The sequence below is a fragment of the Sinocyclocheilus anshuiensis genome, unplaced genomic scaffold (genome assembly GCF_001515605.1).
Source record: "Sinocyclocheilus anshuiensis isolate Anshui unplaced genomic scaffold, SAMN03320099.WGS_v1.1 scaffold476, whole genome shotgun sequence".
In the NCBI taxonomy this organism is placed as follows: Eukaryota; Metazoa; Chordata; class Actinopteri; order Cypriniformes; family Cyprinidae; genus Sinocyclocheilus; species Sinocyclocheilus anshuiensis.
In genome coordinates, this window is record NW_015554139.1 from 2,618,173 (window position 1) to 2,638,385 (window position 20,213).

The 20,213-nt window shown below is 35.0% G+C and overlaps 3 protein-coding genes across 3 annotated transcripts in view; 1 reads left to right on the top strand and 2 right to left on the bottom strand.

Annotated features, from left to right (window-relative positions):
• The window catches only part of LOC107670487 (cAMP-dependent protein kinase catalytic subunit alpha), a 29,583-nt gene extending 28,313 nt beyond the window's left edge, over window positions 1-1,270 (bottom strand). The window contains exon 1 of the mRNA XM_016463104.1: window positions 350-1,270. Within this exon, the coding sequence (XP_016318590.1) occupies window positions 350-398 (49 nt within the window). The 5' untranslated portion in view covers window positions 399-1,270. The remainder of the gene's footprint in view (window positions 1-349) is intronic.
• A 1,087-nt stretch (window positions 1,271-2,357) lies between these two features.
• LOC107670488 (histone chaperone asf1b-A-like) lies at window positions 2,358-9,391 on the bottom strand. The gene is made up of 4 exons (XM_016463106.1): window positions 9,260-9,391; window positions 7,921-8,036; window positions 7,244-7,420; window positions 2,358-2,821 (listed from the first exon to the last, which is right to left on the bottom strand). The coding sequence occupies exons 1-4, from the start codon at window positions 9,366-9,368 to the stop codon at window positions 2,630-2,632; spliced, it is 594 nt and encodes a 197-aa protein (XP_016318592.1). The 5' UTR covers window positions 9,369-9,391; the 3' UTR covers window positions 2,358-2,629.
• Window positions 9,392-15,136: 5,745 nt separating this feature from the next.
• The window catches only part of crb3a (crumbs homolog 3a), a 7,973-nt gene continuing 2,896 nt past the window's right edge, over window positions 15,137-20,213 (top strand). The window contains exons 1-2 of the mRNA XM_016463063.1: window positions 15,137-15,545; window positions 16,053-16,260. Coding sequence (XP_016318549.1) covers window positions 16,188-16,260 — 73 coding nt within the window. The 5' untranslated portion in view covers window positions 15,137-15,545; window positions 16,053-16,187. The remainder of the gene's footprint in view (window positions 15,546-16,052; window positions 16,261-20,213) is intronic.

Consider the following 20,213-nt stretch of genomic DNA (forward strand, 5'->3'; position numbering starts at 1 on the left):
CATCATATTGCTATCAACCCCATATAACTTTTCTACCGTGAAGCACACAAAAGAGATATTATGAACTGACAGCCTTCGTCACTATATTTTTACATACATTGAAAGTTAATGAGACATTGTCTTCCTCTGAGCTCCACAGAAGAAAGTTACAGGTTTAGAAGGACATGATTGTGAGTAAATAGTAGATTCGTCATTTTGGGGTGAACTATACCTTTAACTATGATGTCAGATCATGTTAGTCATTCATTCAATGGAAATGAATGGCCAAGATCAGTTCAGGCAGGCGGTTCACTATGCTTTGAAACCCAGCCTGAGTGTGACTAATTCAAGTAAACACACAAACACTTACCGCTCTCCATCTCATTGCCCTTGTTCTTGGCGGTGGGCGCGTTGCCCATGATTGCAGGCCAGGTATAACAAATCGAAATCGACTTTTTCTTTACGCCAACTGTCTTCAGACTCCGTCCCCTTTCTGCTCATACGATTTCTGCGTCCGTTGCACTAGCTATGTCTGGTCATAACTCGATGGATCACAGTATGCTGTCAGATAACATACAGTCTGGAGGTTGATAGTAGCTGGTTAGTTGGTTAGCTAGCTAGCGAGCGAGCGCTAGCTAGCTAACAGTAGCTGTCTGGTTGCAGTGCTTCGGGTTCGGTAATGTCTCTCGGCTCTCCTGGGTCGGCTCGGGTCCGTTGAAATAGCACTAAGAGCCCGTCTTCTTCACTCGTTCCTCTTCCTCGCTCTGCTAACCCTCAGCGAGGCCCTCGACTTTTCCCTTGAGCGCCACAAGCCCTTGTTTTCACCGTCCGTGCGCGATTCCTGTCGCAGCACGCCGACTTGGCCGTACCTTTTCGGTAGCCTGGTCGTTTGCTTGTTTATGTTGATAAAGCAATTCGGTCGTGTGCACTATGTAGTTCGCATAATTCGACAGTCAGACCCCTTCCATTAATCCCCTATCCAGTTACAGGGATCTCCTGCTTCAGCGAGACCTACGCGATGCCCATTGGCCGTTATGCTTGTGACGCGCTAGCGCAGTGCGCAGCTGATTGGATAAGAGCTCAGCAATCCAATGCAGGGTGAGCGATGATTGGCCAACTGATATCTGTCTGTAGGATTTTATCCCACCCCCGCAAACTGACAAATAACGTAATCTATTTTCATTTCATTAACACGGGTTTCTCTGTCCGCTTTCCGTCTTTGTAAACGGGCGCGGTGTTTTGCTTTCTCAATACATAATTGGTTTCATTCACAATCCTTTGGTGATCCTCTGTGGTGTTTGTTAGCGAAATGGCCGCGCAAACCCCTCCCGCTAGACTAATCCGTGATAGGCTGTATGACGTCAAGACGGTCTATTTTTAGAAAGTTGGTCAGAATTTGAAAACGCGAACACCCTACGTCTATGGAATATTAAAACGGTGTCTGTCTTGTGCAAAACAAGCACGCCGAGGTCATATTTACGCAGGTAAATGCATTGCATTTTCGGCAACGAATGCGCGCGCTAGGATTTGTCGTGCAGGAAACGGAAAACGAGTCCCAAGTACCAGCCAACGCAGTTTCGTGATGCACACGTATGAGCAGGTTGCATGATTTACTGTGCATAGCAACCGCAAATGCATTAATAATGCCGTGCAATAACATAAAGAGAAGCAAAACCTACAACGTAACGCTGATGCTAATTAAACACCGATTAAAAAAAAAAACCACTACTTTGAGATTGTCACATATGCTGCAATAGTTCATGTTGCCAAGCAACAAGCAAGCGGCTTGTGTCACTCCAAACATGGTGTACTCCTGCATAATGCAACACAACAGCTTTTTTATGAATGAAAAGGCTGCACAGCTGCAGCCACTCTGTGCACAAGGTAAATCAAAGTAAAACAACTTCAATGACTTATCACGTAACAAAACATTTATTTAATTGAGAACTAGCATACAAAAAAGACAGAGAGATAAATATATATATATACACAATATAATACAGTCCCACATACAAAAACATTGTCCGCTGCAACCTTTTACAAAATTATTGCTGATTGTGTCTGTTAAATTAATTATGCATCTGACATCTTATCTGCTGAGCTGATCTTCCATCCCCTTTCGGTTTGAGGAAGGATCTGTTTTGGATCAAAAGTTTGATGGCATTAGATGCAGCTAGGGGTGTGCGATATATATCGTCTGCGATAATATCGTAATTGTTTTAACGATGTGCGATTTGACATTATCGAGTATTTTGCAAAAACCATTCAAAACATCCCTACAGAGCGCACGCATACATTACGTGAAGTCTAGACTAGTGCATGTGCGCACTTTTTTTTGTCAATATCGCACACCCCTAGATGCAGCACATCCTAACACCCAAATCATGTCTTAGATTCATGACTCATCAGCTCTCCATTCATGTTTCAAACTGAAAAGCAAACATGTTTATTGCATACTGGAGGATTTGCCGTATGCTGCACACCACTGATTTGTTTCAAATACATTTGGCAACTGTGTCAAAATTAGATAAACTTTTTATTTTTTCCTGATGTGTTTGAATAATACCGCCTCTCCTCCACAGTGTCCAGATTGACCTGAGCTCATGGATGAGCCTTGAGATGTGAGGATTATTCACAGGAGCCTGCGTCACTACAAACAGTTCATGGAGTTGTCCGGCACCAGGCCGAGTGGAGGTGCTTTTCCCGGTGTGCAGGATGGGGACAGCATGGCGTTGGGTGCAGGGTCCACGTTCTCTGAATCCTCCATTTTCTCAGCACATCCCTCCCAGTTGATGTGAAATCTGGTTACACGTGGGTTGGAAGCCAGAATGTTCCTCTGGAGCTGAAAGCAAGCAGATAAAAGGTCTTTGAATACACACTTTAATTTTACAGGGATGCAAAGTCATCAGGAATGAAATGGATGACGATAATACAACACCCCCTAGGGAACATTTGTAAAATATCATCTTCAAAATGTTTAGTTACAATCAATTTTAGCATGCGTCTAAGGCCACATTCACACTTTTGCTTTAATGGAACCCATTCAATATTTATGAAAGCTTGTTTCCGCCACAAAATAACAAAGATAAAGTTAATTGCAACTTTTTATCTGACATTTTTCATGCAATTCTGAGATAAAAGTTAGAAACGTGAGAACACTTGCAAGACAAGTTAGAATTGTGAGATAAAAAGTCACAATTACCTTTTTTATTTATTTATTTTATTCTGTGGTGGAAATGTAACTATAAAATAAAAAAAATTTCATAAACAATAATTGTGTTATTATTTTTTATTTTATTACATTTTATAAATTAAACTGATAAAAAAAAAGAAAAAAACTCAAACACACTGTTGTTTTCAATGGAACTCATTGAACTCAATGATAATTATTAATATTATAGAAGTATTAATATTAGTATTGAATTACATAAATTAAACCAATAATGAAATATATTACTATAGTAATAATACCTTTATTAGCACAGTGAGTTACGGTGACCCTCATAATACTCCACACCTTTTTTTTTACAACAATTTTTATCAGAATTCAGGGCTCGACATTAAGCTTTGACATGTGCTTGTCCTTTGGACAATTAAATCAGTCATTCACTTGTCCGGGGGAAAATGTAAATGTAAATGTAATTCATTCTGAAGCAATGGTCTCATCAGTGCTCTATCAGGTCTTACTTTAACCTAGAGCTAGACCTAGAACATTTTTGGGGCACCTGCACTTTTCTTTGTTTTTTCAGACTTATTCTAGCAGTCAGCATCAAGTTTCATATATCATTATAAACAAAAGAACTTGAAGTTTCAGTCTAGCTAATTTAAAGTCCCAATTTTCCTTTTGTTTTCTCTAAGAATGAATGAATTTCCAGAATTTTAAGAAAAACGCAAGCAACAATTGGCTGTTTTTTTTACTGTGTACTCAAACAGAAACTCCTGAAGTTTGGATTTTTTTCTTTAGAAAGTTGTATCTGGGTGTTTTACACTTCCAAATAAAATTGTCTACATATAACATTCCCCAATCAAGTTATAGACATTTATCACGATATTGTTATAGGTGCTTTTAAGTGAAAAACAGGTCCATTTAGTTTACTAACAATATAGATGTGTCCAAAAATGTTTAGAGAGTAAAGAAAATGGAATCAGTGTTACATAATAACAAAACAGTTAAAAAAAAAATAAAAAAAAAAAAGATTTTTTGTTTTCAGAGAAATATTTTCAATCTCAGTATGAACAACAAACACAAACCGTGCAGCTATTTAGTGAAAACAATTGCACAAATGGTCTTCTGCAACAAAAATACAAACAGTGCAAATTATTCACAAACTACTAGGGGTGTGCGATATTGACAAAAGACCCCTACAAACTACACACAAAATCAGTGAGAAATTTACAGAGTGCAAAAGAAAAAAAATAGTGCAAATTATCTTTATGAACTATATAAAAATTATTTACATAATATACATAATATAAATGGATCGAGCCGCTGGCTGTACTCTGCCTCGGAATCGATTTTACAGAGACATCGGCTAGCGACACTAATATCTAAATTCCAGTGCTTTACCCAATATGTACTGCTGTTTCATCCTTGTTTTTGGTTTGTTTTATGTCAAAGTACTCGATCGTGTGTTTTTATGTGCTTTTGCAGAGTTCTCTCATGCAAATGTGTTATTTTGTGTTTGTTTTCATGCATGCACGACAGACTTTACTTTCACTTTGCGTTTGTTCAAATGTCCAAAGAAACAAGCTAGTTGGTGGTTCAAAAGACCAAAACCTATGTTTAATGGTTGAATATGGGACAGTTTTAACCAATCTGGCACGGGGGTGGGACTAAGCGTCAACAATCATTCCTGTTTGGCTCAGAGGAACGAAATGCATTGGTTTCTTCTGACGAATCAACATTGTCAAAATGCGATGACGTAATCACGTACACTACAGAGCCTCTGAATATGCAAATGAGACAAATGTGATACCTCCGAAAAGCGGAGAATCTCCGCTTTACGACACTTTTTCAAGCATTCATGTAGGATTAGCGGTTCAAAAGTTATTAATCATTTAAGAGCATTAGTTATTTTTAGCCGCGGGCGGCTGTCTCGGTCTGAGGGTTAATGAGCATATTTGTGATAGTTGCCTTAAATTGATTTTACACAGAAACACAGAAGCTGCTTCAAAAATGCCATTTAGATGTATTTTTTCTCAGACTGTTTAATGAAGACAAGAGGTTCCATAAATGCATTCACACAGTAAAATTGCAAATGCATAAATAATGTTATAAGATTAATGTTTTACTATTTTTTTACATATATGAAATGTTGGAAAACTACAATGATACTTTTAAATATGAAACCAAACCACCAGTAGGTGGCGGCAAGTCACTGTCTTAATAAGCGAGTCATTGATTCAACCAATTCGTTCAAATGGCTGGTTCATTCAATAAGTGAAGCAAGTGACTGTCTTTATGAATGGCTCACTGAATCATTGACTCACCCGATTCATTCATCAATGCTGAATCATTCAGTAACGAAACTGTTGTGCGTTGCTCAGAGATGCACGACTGTTCTGCTGTGGCTTTGCTTAGAACTATTTTCATCAATAATGTGTCTAAAATGTAAGTCAGTTAATATTAACTACTTGTTTATTGAACTACTGTTATATAAAATCAATGTCACATTTGCAATCGTGCTGATAGTCGGAAAAACATCACTCTCGACTGACGCGACCTTGATGCTGTCAATGCATTATCCATTATCAGTCAGTTTACACTGAAAGTAATACAATCAGAATCATTCTCACCAAAGTTTCAGTGCTGCCTTCATTATTGTTTGTTATTGGCATTTTAATCCTGTTACTTGTCCGGTCGTCATGTAAAATTCTCTTTCTCTTGCCCCTTCACAAAATCCATTTTTCCTGGACAAGAGTTAATGTTGAGCCCTGGAATTATTACTAAAGTGTGATATTACATGCACTACTCAAATGAGTAGTTTTATTCACATTTTATTCAATTAACACTGTAGATACCTTTTAATAAAACTATTAAAACCCAATGAAATGGCTTTATGAGCACAGTGTTCTTTCTTCTATTGCCGTACTACATATGAAACAGCAAGTTGGGACCGGACATATTGAAGAACTCATCTGTTTTTAAAATAACCAACAGCCTTTAGTTTATGTAGCAGCCATTAATTATGGTTTTCTACTTGATATTGCTAGTCCAAGACAGGTGGTATTGAAGTCGACAGTCTTTTCTTTCCTATTATGACATATATATCCAAGCTAAATGGCTTATTGAATAAGAAAAAAATAATTGTGTCCAACAGGAAATGATTGGATCGTAGAAAAGTGGCTGTTGCAAACTAAACAGACGCAGAGTGCAGGTTTACAGTCAGTTGTGGAGTGATAGGTTGCTGGAGAAAAGGGATTTAAACTTGTCTGGCCATTGGACAACCTTACACAAATGTTTTTTTTTTTTTTTTTTTAAAGATTAATCAAAAGCTTATGACAGCCACAGTCTAATAGATTAGCCCTTTAGATTCAATATGAAACTGTTACTAAAACAAAACAGTGATTATAATGATGCTGAGAATATGTATTTTAAAAATGGTGTCATTTATGTTGGCGCATGGCACTGGTGTTTTCTCTTCTACTTGTTAGTTCTGTTTGTCTAAACGTTTCTCCTCCTAATCTCATCCATTCTGTGGAGAATTCAAATGGGTCCGAAATGTTTCATGGTCTGCGCCGACTCGCGCATATGATCCGCTCAGTGCTATCATGTCTCTGGAAGGGAGCACTCTGTATGCACTGCAGCGGTTCGCGTGACAACACGAAACCAGACTTCCTTCGTCCCCATGGAAAGCATATTTACACTGTCTGAATCGTTCCCTATCCTCTATATAGTGCACTACGTGCCATTCACAATTCAGAAAATGCTAAGTCTGAACAAGTGACCAATTTCAGCCACGGCTTCAGCGTTTATTTATAGTGAAGGGGGCGGGACGCTTCGGATTCTAGAGAGCATTTGATTGGACAGAAAGTTGGATGAGAAGCTGAAGTGCAGGGTCATCAAAATCGTAGATCCATATTGGCGGCAGTGAGAGACTGTAATTTTTGAATGCTTGTATCTTCTAAACGCGAATTTTGTCATTGTTTTGGAGCACACTAGCTTATAGAAAACCTTAAGGCTAACATACTCGTTCTAAAAAACTTCAATTTTGATTTCATGGGGACTTTAATTTCACGGAGTGTAAGAAGCATGGTGACATACCTGTCCATAGTCAGGTTTGAGGGGCGGATTCTCACGAAGCTCAGTGTCCGTGTACTCATTGTTAACATAGTAGCCGATGCGTATAAACTCCTGTCCTCTGTATGTGCATGTGATCAGAACAACAGTGACACCCACAGCATCACTCTCAGGTATTAGGCCAGTGTTTGGAGCGTCCGCCTGTTGCACAAAAGACAAAAATACCATAACAGAAATGAATGAGTGAAAGGAAAGTATTACTTGGAATACATGCATGACTCTAACTGGGTGTAACTGCAGGATAAGTGCGGCTTATTGACTATTGTACATTAAATACAGAACAACATTACAGGAATAGTTCACCTATAAAGGAACCACACTCGTGTAGTTTCAAATGCACAACACAAAAAATGCTCACTTCTGTTCTGCTAGCTAAACCTACTTTTGTGCTGCATAGATGACTCGAATACAGGACTTACAACTTTCTGCTGCTGTGTGAATGTGGCCATATTAGAGTGACAACATGTAATTTAATAAATAACAATCTCAATAATAGTTGTGGTGAGACTGTGGCTATAAAAGTTTAAGTTACATTAAACAGACGCAACACTTTGAAAATGGCAAATTTATACCCTATTTGTGTGGGGGTTTTTTAACGAAGTAAACATTGTTGATAATGATAATCCGTGTTATGAACTCACCTGAAACACAAACATATGTCGGCCTGCAGGAATTGGACCAACCAGGACAGAGTCAAGAGTTTGATCGTACTCTTCACTTTCTGCTGAGCCCACGTAAATAATCTTCCATTCGAGATCTAGAACACAGAAAACTATTTTATTCAAAAGATCAGATTTTCCTGTATAATGTGTAATTACAATCAACTATTCAGAAAAAAAACTATAACACATACACTACTGGCCAAAAGTTTGGAATAATTAACCATTTTTAATGTTTTTGAAAGAGGTCTCTTTATTGATGTTTTTTGCAGCTTAATATGTTTGTGGAAACCATAATACACTACCATGCACATGGTTGCGGTAAGGAAATTAATATTTTTATTCAGCAAGGACGCGTTAAATTAAATTGCATATAACTGACATTTATTATGTTAAAGAAATGCTGTTCTTTTTAACTTTCCATTTAAAGAATCCTTTAAAAATATTCTGATTTCCAAAAAATATATATTAAGCAGCAAAACAGTTTTCAACAACGAGAAATGTTTCTTGAGCAGCAGATCAGCATATTAGAATGATTTCTGAAGGATCATGTGACACTGAAGACTGGAGTAATGATGCTGGAAATTCAGCTTTAAAATCTATTCAAACTGAAAACACTTATTTTAAATTGTAACACTATTTTACTATATTACAGTTTTTACTGTATTTTTGATTAAATAAAAATGCATCCTTGGTTGCATGACTGGTAGTAGTGTATGATTTTGTTGGAATTAAAAGAGCAGATTCAACATTTAATTTCCTAGTACTAGGGTGTCAAATGTAAGAGATGTGACGTGTATTATTATAAATTTATGTGCATTTCATCTGGATTTTTCGTTTATATTAGATAAGATAAATCTATGCTGTTGTTCAGAGATCATATTTAACAAAGTTTTACAGAAAACTTTACAGTTTCTATATGGCAACCCTGTAGCATAGTGGAATTAGAGTAATGCATTTGCTAATTTGCGAGGTTTTAATAAATAATACCATCGATATGTATTATTGCAGTTAGTTACTAGGAAAGATTTATCGTAATATAACAAACGCAATGTCCACGCATAACTAACAGATTTGTGCGTCTTTTTTCTTTCTTTCTTAGCAATACACACATCAATAGAAAAAGACAAAATGTTAGATGGAAGAGGGACGATTAGTTTGGTTTAACTGAGAATAAAGGATAAATTACAGCTCAGCTTCCTCCTCGCGCGCTTCAATCACCCGCCAATCTGGCGTCATCTGTAGGAGTTAGCGCGTTAGCTAGCAGGCTAACGAAGAACGAGGAAACATATCAAATATTAATATCCACTTTAATACTCACCTTCAGGAAGATCCTCCATGCACTCAAATGTTACTTCGAATTGAAACGGGTTTCCAAACGGACTCGGGTTGTCCAGGACAGCTACATTTAGCACTTGCACTTCTGCCATTGCTCTAACGTTACTGTAGTAACAAGGAACGTAAAACAGATGTTATTTCGCGAAACCCGTTACTTAAACTGACAAATACGAGCTGCGTTCAATGCGTTGGCTCCCTTCTTCTTCTTCTTTCCAGTTTAACGGCGGTTGGCATCCAGCTTATTGGTGCATTACCGCCCCCTTCTGCTCCGGAACCAGAAACTCCTGCATTGTCTCCCGCCAGAGCTTTCAGCGATAGCTCCAGGAAGCGTCACGGAAAGCGGATTGGTTTGCTCGCTGATTGGTCAGTAGACCAAAGGGCCCGATTCTGCGGTCGCTGATTGGTCAGTAGACCAACGGTCCCGGATTCTGCGGTCGCTGATTGGACGACAGTGACAGCTGTTAACAGGACGAGCCCTCCTTCTTCTTGTACGATTTTATGGCGGTTGACAAGCCAACTTATGGTGTATTATGTTCATTTCTACTTTACTCAGTGGAATTTGTACCTCGACGTTCATATGTTTTGTTGCTTGTTTGGCCAGTTTATCAACTATTTCATTTCCTAGTACTCCTACATGTGCAGGTACCCATAAGAACCTCAGGACTATACCAATTTCCTGAATCCTAAGCAGATTTATAAGTACTTCATAGATTAAATCCTTTCTTAATCCACTCGTTTCCTCTCCAAACTATATAAGGCACAGCCGAACACACCAGGACGAGCCCTCCTCTGGGTTTGACCAGAGCCGTTGAGAAACAGAGTTGTGACATGCTTTGATCTCAGCGCCGCGCGGTCACGTGGTTCATGGAGCTCTCAGTAGTTCCAAACAACTCCAAAAGATGAATTACTCACATCCCAGTATTATTTTATGACATTTATGTAAGAAGACAATATAAGTGAATGTTAAAAAGGCCAGCAATATACGGAATCTAACCCGATTAAAAAAAATAAAACGTAAAAAAAAAACAAAACAAGGCAAGCAACTGCATTCAGGGAAACTCTTTCTTGTATTCCTTTAATGGGCAGTCTTCACTGAAACTCATTCAACTTCCTACAGGGAGAGAAAGATTGCAGACAGACTAAAAACTAAAAAATATGACAACTAGCATCTAGTTATGATCGCTATTAAGGTGTTTCTCACGTTATCTAACAGCAAATATAGCATAATTGCCTATATCTAAAACTAAACATTAACTATAACGCGTTTCATAAAATACAACTACTGGCCAGATTTCCGAGAGGGAAACTAATGCGTTAAAATGCCAAAAACTGCTGTAATTTTCTAAACTTTCTGGCGAGTGTGCTTGAGAAGCACTGAAATGAATGGGCTTCAATACGGGTGTTTGGAACTATTGGCTGCTCCATGACACGCTTTACTTCCACATTCCTCAGTTCCTATGGAAGCCTATGGGAGTGTCGCAACTCTGTTTCTCAACGGCTCTGGGTTTGACTAGCTGCATGATGCATCATCTTTCATTGCTAAAGTTGGTTTTAGCAGTAGAATTTATAGTTCATATTATGTTTAGAATTATTAAAAACCAAAGGTGAAAACTGTTAACTGGATAAATAGTAGTAACAACGCCTATTGGCTAGAAAAAAGAAAACCAGTTGCTGAGTCTTTCACACGCAAATGAACCTGCTACCTTGTTAGTTGTTGTTGTTGTTTTTATTGTGAATTAAATTTGAATCGTGAAAGATTCCAGAAGGATCGGTGACCATCTGTGTCTGTATCAAGTAGGCTAATGAAATCTCTTTTATTAGAGAGGTTGTGAAATATTAGGTGAAATTGAGATGAAGATTAAACAGATAACAGTTAAAGGGTCAGGAAACCCAGACTATTTTTTCTGAGATTTTAGCAGAGGTGTTTGTGTTGTACATCATAGAAGACAATGTTAGCATCCGATAATTTTAACTGTTGGAGAAAACGGGTTAATTTTAAACTTTTTTGCGCTATTTTCATCTTCCGGGTTTAAAATCTACATCGTGTTGATGTCACAATGCGTGACGTGGCAATGGACTATAGTACATTGATGACTCGTTGGTGTCTATTAAATTATTCATGAGACTGCGTGTTCTTATCCTATGAGAAGAGGCTTAGCTTAATTATTCACAACAGTCAGCATGTGTTGATTTGCTATGACAGACGTTTCAGACTGTGAGATGACATCGCACATTAACTGAGAGAAAGGTTCATGGATTGAAGAAGAGTGTTTGTTTTGCTTTGTAATAAGAGTTCGGCACAAACGCGATTCATTCACTTGGTGAGCATAACCGTTTTTACAGCTCTGTGACACAACCCGTCAAAAGGCTTATATAAACGCCACAGAATAAGCCTTAAAAGTTCTCAGAGGTGCAACAGCGCGTTCATATACAGTATATGTTTTCGATGCAGAGTGCTGTGCATTTATTTGTGTTTTTAATTCGATGAGAGCGAAATGAAACTGCCTGAACACGAAGCTGTGTGTGTTGTCTGTCTCCCCTCTTCCCCTCTGCTCCGCTGCGCACCACGCCCACTTTTTATTATTATTATTATTTTTTAGCATTTTAGCAACTGTGGTGAGAATTAACCAGTGCTGAAACAGGGGGTTTCATGACCCTTTAAAGAAGAATAATTGAATATTACTACGCAAAAATGTTTAAAATTATGTTTTTTTTTCACCACATTTTACATGTCGTTTGCGATCATGATATTTCAGAGGCTATACTTGTGAAACACTTTCTGCATTTTATGTATGCAAATAAAATTTATTATTAGACACCTATTATTATTATTGCTGTTGTTGTTGTTGTTCTACATTTTTAATTATATTGTCTTATTTAGTTTTATATTATGATATATTATATTCATTGTTGTTGACGTACTTTTTACTGTATCAATGGGCAAGTTTGTTGTACATTTATAATTATATTGTCGTATTTATTATATTATATTATATTATTGTCAGGGATTCATCACAGTCACTTCAGTCACCATCCAGATGTCTGGCCTTGCTTTGTGACAATTATATTATATTCATTGTTGTTGTCATACTTTTTACTGTATCTATGGGCAAGGTTGTTGTACATTTATAATTATATTGTCTTATTTATTATTATATTCATCGTTGTTGTCATACTTTTTACTGTCTCAATGGGCAAGTTTGTTGTACATATATAATTTTATTGTCTTATTTATTATATTATATAATATTCATTTTTGTTGTCATACTTTTTACTGTATCAATGGGCACGTTTGTTGTACATTTATAATTATATTCTTATTTATTATATTATATTCATTCTTGTTGTTGTACTTTTTTCTGTATCAATGGGCAAGTTTGTTGTACATAATTATATTGTCTTATTTATTATATTATATTATATTCATTGTTGTTGTCGTACTTTTTACTGTATCTTATTTGTTACATTATATTATATTATATTATATTATATTCATTGTTGTTGTTGTACTTTTTACTGTATCAATGGGCAAGTTTGTTGTACATATTTAATTATATTGTCTTATTTATTATATTATATTAATTGTTGTTGACGTACTTTTTACTGTATCAATGGGCAAGTTTGTTGTACATATTTAATTATATTGTCTTATTTATTATATTATATTAATTGTTGTTGACGTACTTTTTACTGTATCAATGGGCAAGTTTGTTGTACATATTTAATTATATTGTCTTATTTATTATATTATATTAATTGTTGTTGACGTACTTTTTACTGTATCAATGGGCAAGTTTGTTGTACATATTTAATTATATTGTCTTATTTATTATATTATATTAATTGTTGTTGACGTACTTTTTACTGTATCAATGGGCAAGTTTGTTGTACATATTTAATTATATTGTCTTATTTATTATATTATATTAATTGTTGTTGACGTACTTTTTACTGTATCAATGGGCAAGTTTGTTGTACATATTTAATTATATTGTCTTATTTATTATATTATATTAATTGTTGTTGACGTACTTTTTACTGTATCAATGGGCAAGTTTGTTGTACATATTTAATTATATTGTCTTATTTATTATATTATATTAATTGTTGTTGACGTACTTTTTACTGTATCAATGGGCAAGTTTGTTGTACATATTTAATTATATTGTCTTATTTATTATATTATATTAATTGTTGTTGACGTACTTTTTACTGTATCAATGGGCAAGTTTGTTGTACATATTTAATTATATTGTCTTATTTATTATATTATATTAATTGTTGTTGACGTACTTTTTACTGTATCAATGGGCAAGTTTGTTGTACATATTTAATTATATTGTCTTATTTATTATATTATATTAATTGTTGTTGACGTACTTTTTACTGTATCAATGGGCAAGTTTGTTGTACATATTTAATTATATTGTCTTATTTATTATATTATATTAATTGTTGTTGACGTACTTTTTACTGTATCAATGGGCAAGTTTGTTGTACATATTTAATTATATTGTCTTATTTATTATATTATATTAATTGTTGTTGACGTACTTTTTACTGTATCAATGGGCAAGTTTGTTGTACATAATTATATTGTCTTATTTATTATATTATATTATATTATATTAATTGTTGTTGACGTACTTTTTACTGTATCAATGGGCAAGTTTGTTGTACATATATAATTTCATTGTCTTATTCGTTACATTATATTATATTATATTATATTCATTGTTGTTGTACTTTTTACTGTCTCAATGGGCAAGTTTGTTGTACATATTTAATTTAATTGTCTTATTCGTTATTATATTCATTGTTGTTGTACTTTTTACTGTCTCAATGGGCAAGTTTGTTGTACATATTTAATTATATTGTCTTATTCGTTATATTATATTTATATTCACGTCATTTTTACTGTCTCAATGGACAAGTTTGTTGTACATATTTAATTTAATTGTCTTATTCGTTATATTATATTATATTATATTATATTATATTATATTCATTGTTGTTGTCATACTTTTTACTGTCTCAATGGGCAAGTTTGTTGTACATATATAATTTCATTGTCTTATTTGTTACATTATATTATATTATATTATATTATATTCATTGTTGTTGTCGTACTTTTTACTGTATCAAAGGGCAAGTTTGTTGTACATTTATAATTGTTGTCTTATTTATTATATTATATTATATTATATTATAATATTTAATTATATTGTCTTATTATATTATATTCATTGTTGTTATCGTTCTTTTTACTGTTTAAACGGGCAAGTTTGTTGTACATTCATAATTATATTGTCTTATTTATTATATTATATTATATTATATTCATTGTTGTTGTCGTACTTTTTACTGTATCAATGGGCAAGTTTGTTGTACATATTTAATTTCATTGTTTTATTCGTTATATTATATTATATTCATTGTTGTTGTCGTACTTTTTACTGTCTCAATGGGCAAGTTTAATGCTAATGTCCTTTTTTCTGTGTGTGGATCGTCAAAGAAGCAACAGTCAAGAAGTGGTTAATAATTTTCCTAAAAGTACAGGAGGAAAGGGATTAACAGAACTGTGGTATGTCAAGAATTTTTTTCTTGTAAGATTAAAAGTTGATTCGCTACCACTGGAGGTCGCGACACTAAAAGAGCATTTCAAAGCGATGGTATTGATAAGAAAGAGAGCGATAAGTGTATGTTATTTAAATCCCTTTCAACTTTAATGACAGCTGAAAATAGCTTCGATTTAAAACCTCAAATCAGTGAGATGCAAACCATTTGACATCCGTGAAATATTCAAATGAGCAAGAACACAAAGATGAAATCAGTGATGCTGTGCGTCAGTGAAGTCATTGAGCGAGAGCGCGTGTCGCTTCGGTGCGCAGGTGGATGTCTGCGCACAATAGCGCGACTGTCTCGCGCCACAGGTACTAGCTGGACTCAGGTGTTGTAACACGACACTGAACCATGTGATCAACGATGAGAATTTAGGAAGAAGAAGAAAAAACAGCTCGAGCATTCACTCAACACACTAGTAAATACCAACCGCACAAGACCACATTGATAGCAGGGCAGGATCTCGAAGGACAATGTATTATTATTATTATTATGAGCAGGACGCCGGAGAGTCGAGCTAGTTTCGGTTTAAATACGTAATTTCACCGGTAAGGTGAGGCGGAAGCCAGCTATGGTCAGATCTATTGGATATATAGTCTACATATATTCGTCGTGAAACATCGTGGATTATGAAGGTGGACACACAGGTATGAGTTTGTTTATTTGGCTAGTATGGATGAATGTTTCCTTAGCAACACAAATAAGTGGAAGGAATGTGCATGTCGTGGACTGGATAAAGGTTACGGGTTGAGAAATGAAAAATAAATACCTTTTTCTATTACATATGGCTAGAGTCAGCTGTTATGTATTAAACACATCTAGTGCATCTGGAAGAAATATTTACCAGAAAAGAATTTACGCTTGGTGATCTTTTGAAATGCAAGTTTACACAGGAATAAACATCAAGGCCTAATGGAATGAATCAGTGCATTTGTATATATGTATATATATATATATATATATATATCCTATTAATCCCAAATTTAATTTAGGAGATCATAAACAAAAAGATTAGCAAGCTAAATTATCTGGTTCCCTAGTTAGTCACGTATAATAGTTACTGTAACTGATTTTGTTTGTTGCAAACAGTACGAACAATCAAATTTGCAAAGCAGCTTCAGATCCTAACAGACGTTTCTACTCTTCTTTTGCAGCTTGCTAGAGACAGATAGGACTGTTTTTATTCTTTGATCTCGGACATGATTTATTGATCACCTCTGCTCCACCCTACCCGGAGCATCAGCCCCTTCTGGTTGAAGGTAGGGGTGCAGATTGACTCCATCCCGGAGATGATACGGCAGGTTGGGCTATTGGCAGGGAGTTTTCTGCTGCTGCTGCTTCTCAGGAATGTTTCGGCCCAGGGTGAGTCACTCGCTCCACCTCTGCAGTCATGTCCGAAACTGAACTTTGAGAGTATCCGGACTGTTTAGTACTGTTAAAGCTCACATTTAAACAGCTCAGTGGAGTTGCATCAGATTAATATCAACACAAGAGCCACACTCCTCTAACTTGTACTAAGTTAGTACTTGAGCAGACAAGCTCAAGCATGTCGGTTTCTTGCAGAAACATTTAAGGTATTGTTGCGAGGTTGTAAAATGGTACAAAAAGTTTGAGAAGTGTGTAATCATAAACCATCAATCTCATAAAACCTGCCCAGACCATATTTCACCATGAATATCACAAGAAAGGTGTAAGAAATTATATTTTTTTTACAGAAAATATACCAGTTTTTAGAGTCATTAAGATTTTTTGTATTGTGAGATTATTTTTATGACATGTAGGCACGTTTCAGCCACAAATTCTTATTACTGTAATACAAAATGTTAAATTCTAACTACTGTAACGTGAAATATTATGTATAACACTTTAGTTTGGGGACCAGTTCTTACTAATAACTAGTTGCTTATTAGCATGCATATTACTAGCATATTGGCTGTTTATTAGTACTTATAAAGCACATGCCTTATTCTGCATGACTATATTTTAGATATCTTACTCCTATTCCATACCTAAACTTAACAACTACTATACTAACTACTGTAACAAAAAAATCTGTGACATTTACGGTAAAATACCGGCAGCTGTGGTTGCCAGAACTTCACCGTAAAAAATATGGTAGCAACATTTTAGGTTTTACAGACTTAACTTAAATTCACAATAAAATACCGTATTTCATTAACTGATGTAATGTTAATAAACCAACATATTGAAGTGTTAATATCTGTTTTGAACCATTGAAATGCACTGATAACCACCAAAAACTGGTGGTGATGAGAAAGTCACATGATGAACCAAAGCTCATCACAAACAGCTTTTCTATGAGCTGAGAAGGGTAATACTTATATATAGAAGGTGCACAGTGTCATTCACACAAACACTAAACACCATCATGGTGACACACATGAAACTGAAATAATGCAATAAACATTAATTTAACAACATTAGATGTAATATTAAACCCTAATGTACACATCTAATAAGAAAAAACGAAGAAGAAAAAAATTTCAACAAAAAAAACATCAAATATGAAGTTTCATGCAGGCAATTATAGGAGTGTCAATTTACGTTTTTTTACTGTAAATTATACAATGACTTTTTCTTTTTCACTTCCAAAAACCGTATTTTTAACAGTATTTTACTGTAAAATTACATTAAATGTAATTACATTTATTCACCGTATATAGTATGGAAACTTACTGTTAACCAGTTAACAGGTTTTTACTGTAGCATTTTTACAGTATTTTACTGTTAAAATCACAATAATTTTTTACAGTGCATAAGCACCAAATTAGGAGTTTTTTGAGGCAAATGTGGCAGTTAATAGTTAGTTAATAGTGAGAGCTGGTCCCCAAACTAAAGTGTGACCATAATACTTAAACACATTATTGTGGTGTTTGTTGTACACCTTTGATGCTGACTTAAAGAAAACTAGAATTTGAGGCTTGGCCATAAAATAGGCGTAATTTTCTTTATAGAAAATACAATTTATTTGTATTTTTCTTCTCATTTTTGGGATAGAATATGTTTAGTGAGATTCATGAGTTGGGCTGTAAACAGCCATGCAAACAAGTTTCATGCTTCACGACTCAAGTTTCTTTCATTCTTTAAAGTTATCTTTGCACCTTTGCCCTTGAGGGATTATTTACTCCTGTAAATGATTAACATTTTTGTTTTTTTATATGTATCCTCCCACTCTCTCTCTTTCCCTTCTTCTATATATGTTTTTTTTATGTGTGTTCTCATAGCGTTTAAACATTACTTCTAATCATCAATTTGCAAGTGTAACATTTATTTTCACTCAAGTCAGCAGTTTGTACCATTACTTGTTCTCTGACCTTCAAATGCACATTATGGTTTGTCAAAGTGCAGTGATCATGTGTATCAAAACTTGAGATTTTACAAAGTTGCCAAATTTTGAGATTATTTGGGGTGTGAGGGATTTGTTGTTCCTTACAGAATTGAGGCTAAGTATGCGGCACCAGTTGATACTTTGCTTCATTATTATTAAACAAGGTGACGATGATAAGAATTTATAAATGCATATACAGTGAATATGATATCATCCAGTCATACAGTACCACATGATTAAAGACAATGTAATTACTTAATAAGTGCAGTGTTTTTTTTTTTTTACTGTGTAGACATATTGCCTATTGAAACAGGAAGGAGCGACTGGTTGAAATATTATTTATTTTTTTTTTTTAAATAGTCAATAGGCTATCCTTTAGTTTATATTTGTGAACTATTCATTGCTTTTTACTTATATGGGGAGGGACATTGTCCCTGTAGACAAAAATTTGCATGTGAAAGATGAGTCATTAAATATTTTTGGCCAATTTTCCCAGAAGAATCTTGAAGAATGTATGCTAAAAGTGTAGTTTGTCAACTTTTAGGATTGCACTAGGATGTAGATGAACTTCAAGCTAACAGGCATCTCATTTGTATAGGTATATGTAAATTAAGATTTAACTTAGTCACTCTCAATTTTAGCCATTTCTTTTGTATTCAAAATCCATTAAAAAAGGAAGCTCTGAACATGTACTGAATGTTAGTGTTTCATAATATTGTTGTAAATCATTTAAACTGTGAGATTACACCATCACATTGCGCATGTATCACACTTTACACCATTCGACATGAAGAAAACGTCAAGTTCCTCTTTTATTAACATTTAGTTCTCATCTTTGTTTATTTTTCTCAGAAATGTATTAATAGTGAGCTCTGTGACATAGGTGTGCAGCATAGTGATGTGATTTGAAATGAAACCGACACACCTCAGATAAAATATTTAAGAACCAAAATATGCTACGTTGAGCTGCAACACTGTCATTAAAGAACCATGCAAGATTTGTGAGCCATAGGATGAGTACCAAAGTCATATTAAGAGTTTGCATCATCATTCCTGTTACGGAACTGCTCTGAGACTGAGTGAGGATCCAAATGCAGTGTTTATTAGGAAAGTCCAGAATCGAAATCAGACAGCAGGCAAGGGTCAACACACAGGCAATCAGTCCGACTAAACAACAAGGCAGAGAACACAGGCAAAAGGGTAATCCAGAACACAGGCTAAGAGTCCAAAAACCAAGATACATATAAACAGGAGAAACGCTCAGAGATGCAGTGTAACACTTATAAGACTTCGCAAAGAATGACAAACTAAACCAGACTTATATAGACCAATTTAGAGTAGACGTCACAGTTGCGTCACTTGCAGCTGCGCGCGCATAGTGGTTGCAGAAAAACACTGGGAACAAGTAGAGGTAAATGGGTAAAATCCATGGAATAAAAGAAAAAAATATTTTTGTGCCTTTTGATGTCAAGATCGTAATGCAAATAATTTTTATAGAATACTGTCCTCAAAGATGTCATTTGAAGCTAAACGCAGACGTTTAAATGGACATACTATGGATGAAAACTGCTATGATTACTCTACTTTTAAAGCATAAATTCGATTTAAACAATAGGGCTACATAATATTCACATATGCTGTTCATAGGGGATGTATTGTATTAGCCCTACAGTTACAGCATGAAATATTATTTAAACCTTACTATTAACATTTTTACATAACATTTATTTACTTTATCTCACAATTCTGACTTTTTTTTCTCGCAAATGCAAGTTTATATCTCCTAATTCGGACTTTATAACTCAACTTAACTCAAAAATAGTGAGTTTGTCAAATCTGAGGGAAAAAAGCCAGAAGAGCCGAGGGGAAAAGAGAGAATGACGAGTTGTTTTTCCTTATTAGAATTGTGAGATATAATCTCGGAATTGCGAGAATAAAGTCAGAATTTTGAAATATAAAATCAAAT

Bases quoted from the DNA above. Each gene is read 5' to 3' on its own strand.
- LOC107670488 (XM_016463106.1), bottom strand. From the start codon at position 9,368: ATGGCAGAAGTGCAAGTGCTAAATGTAGCTGTCCTGGACAACCCGAGT. The intron at 7,421-7,920 runs GTGAGTTCATAA...TTTGTGCAACAG, and splicing joins GACATATGTTTGTGTTTCAG to GCGGACGCTCCAAACACTGG. The intron at 2,822-7,243 runs GTATGTCACCAT...GCTTGCTTTCAG, and splicing joins TCAAACCTGACTATGGACAG to CTCCAGAGGAACATTCTGGC.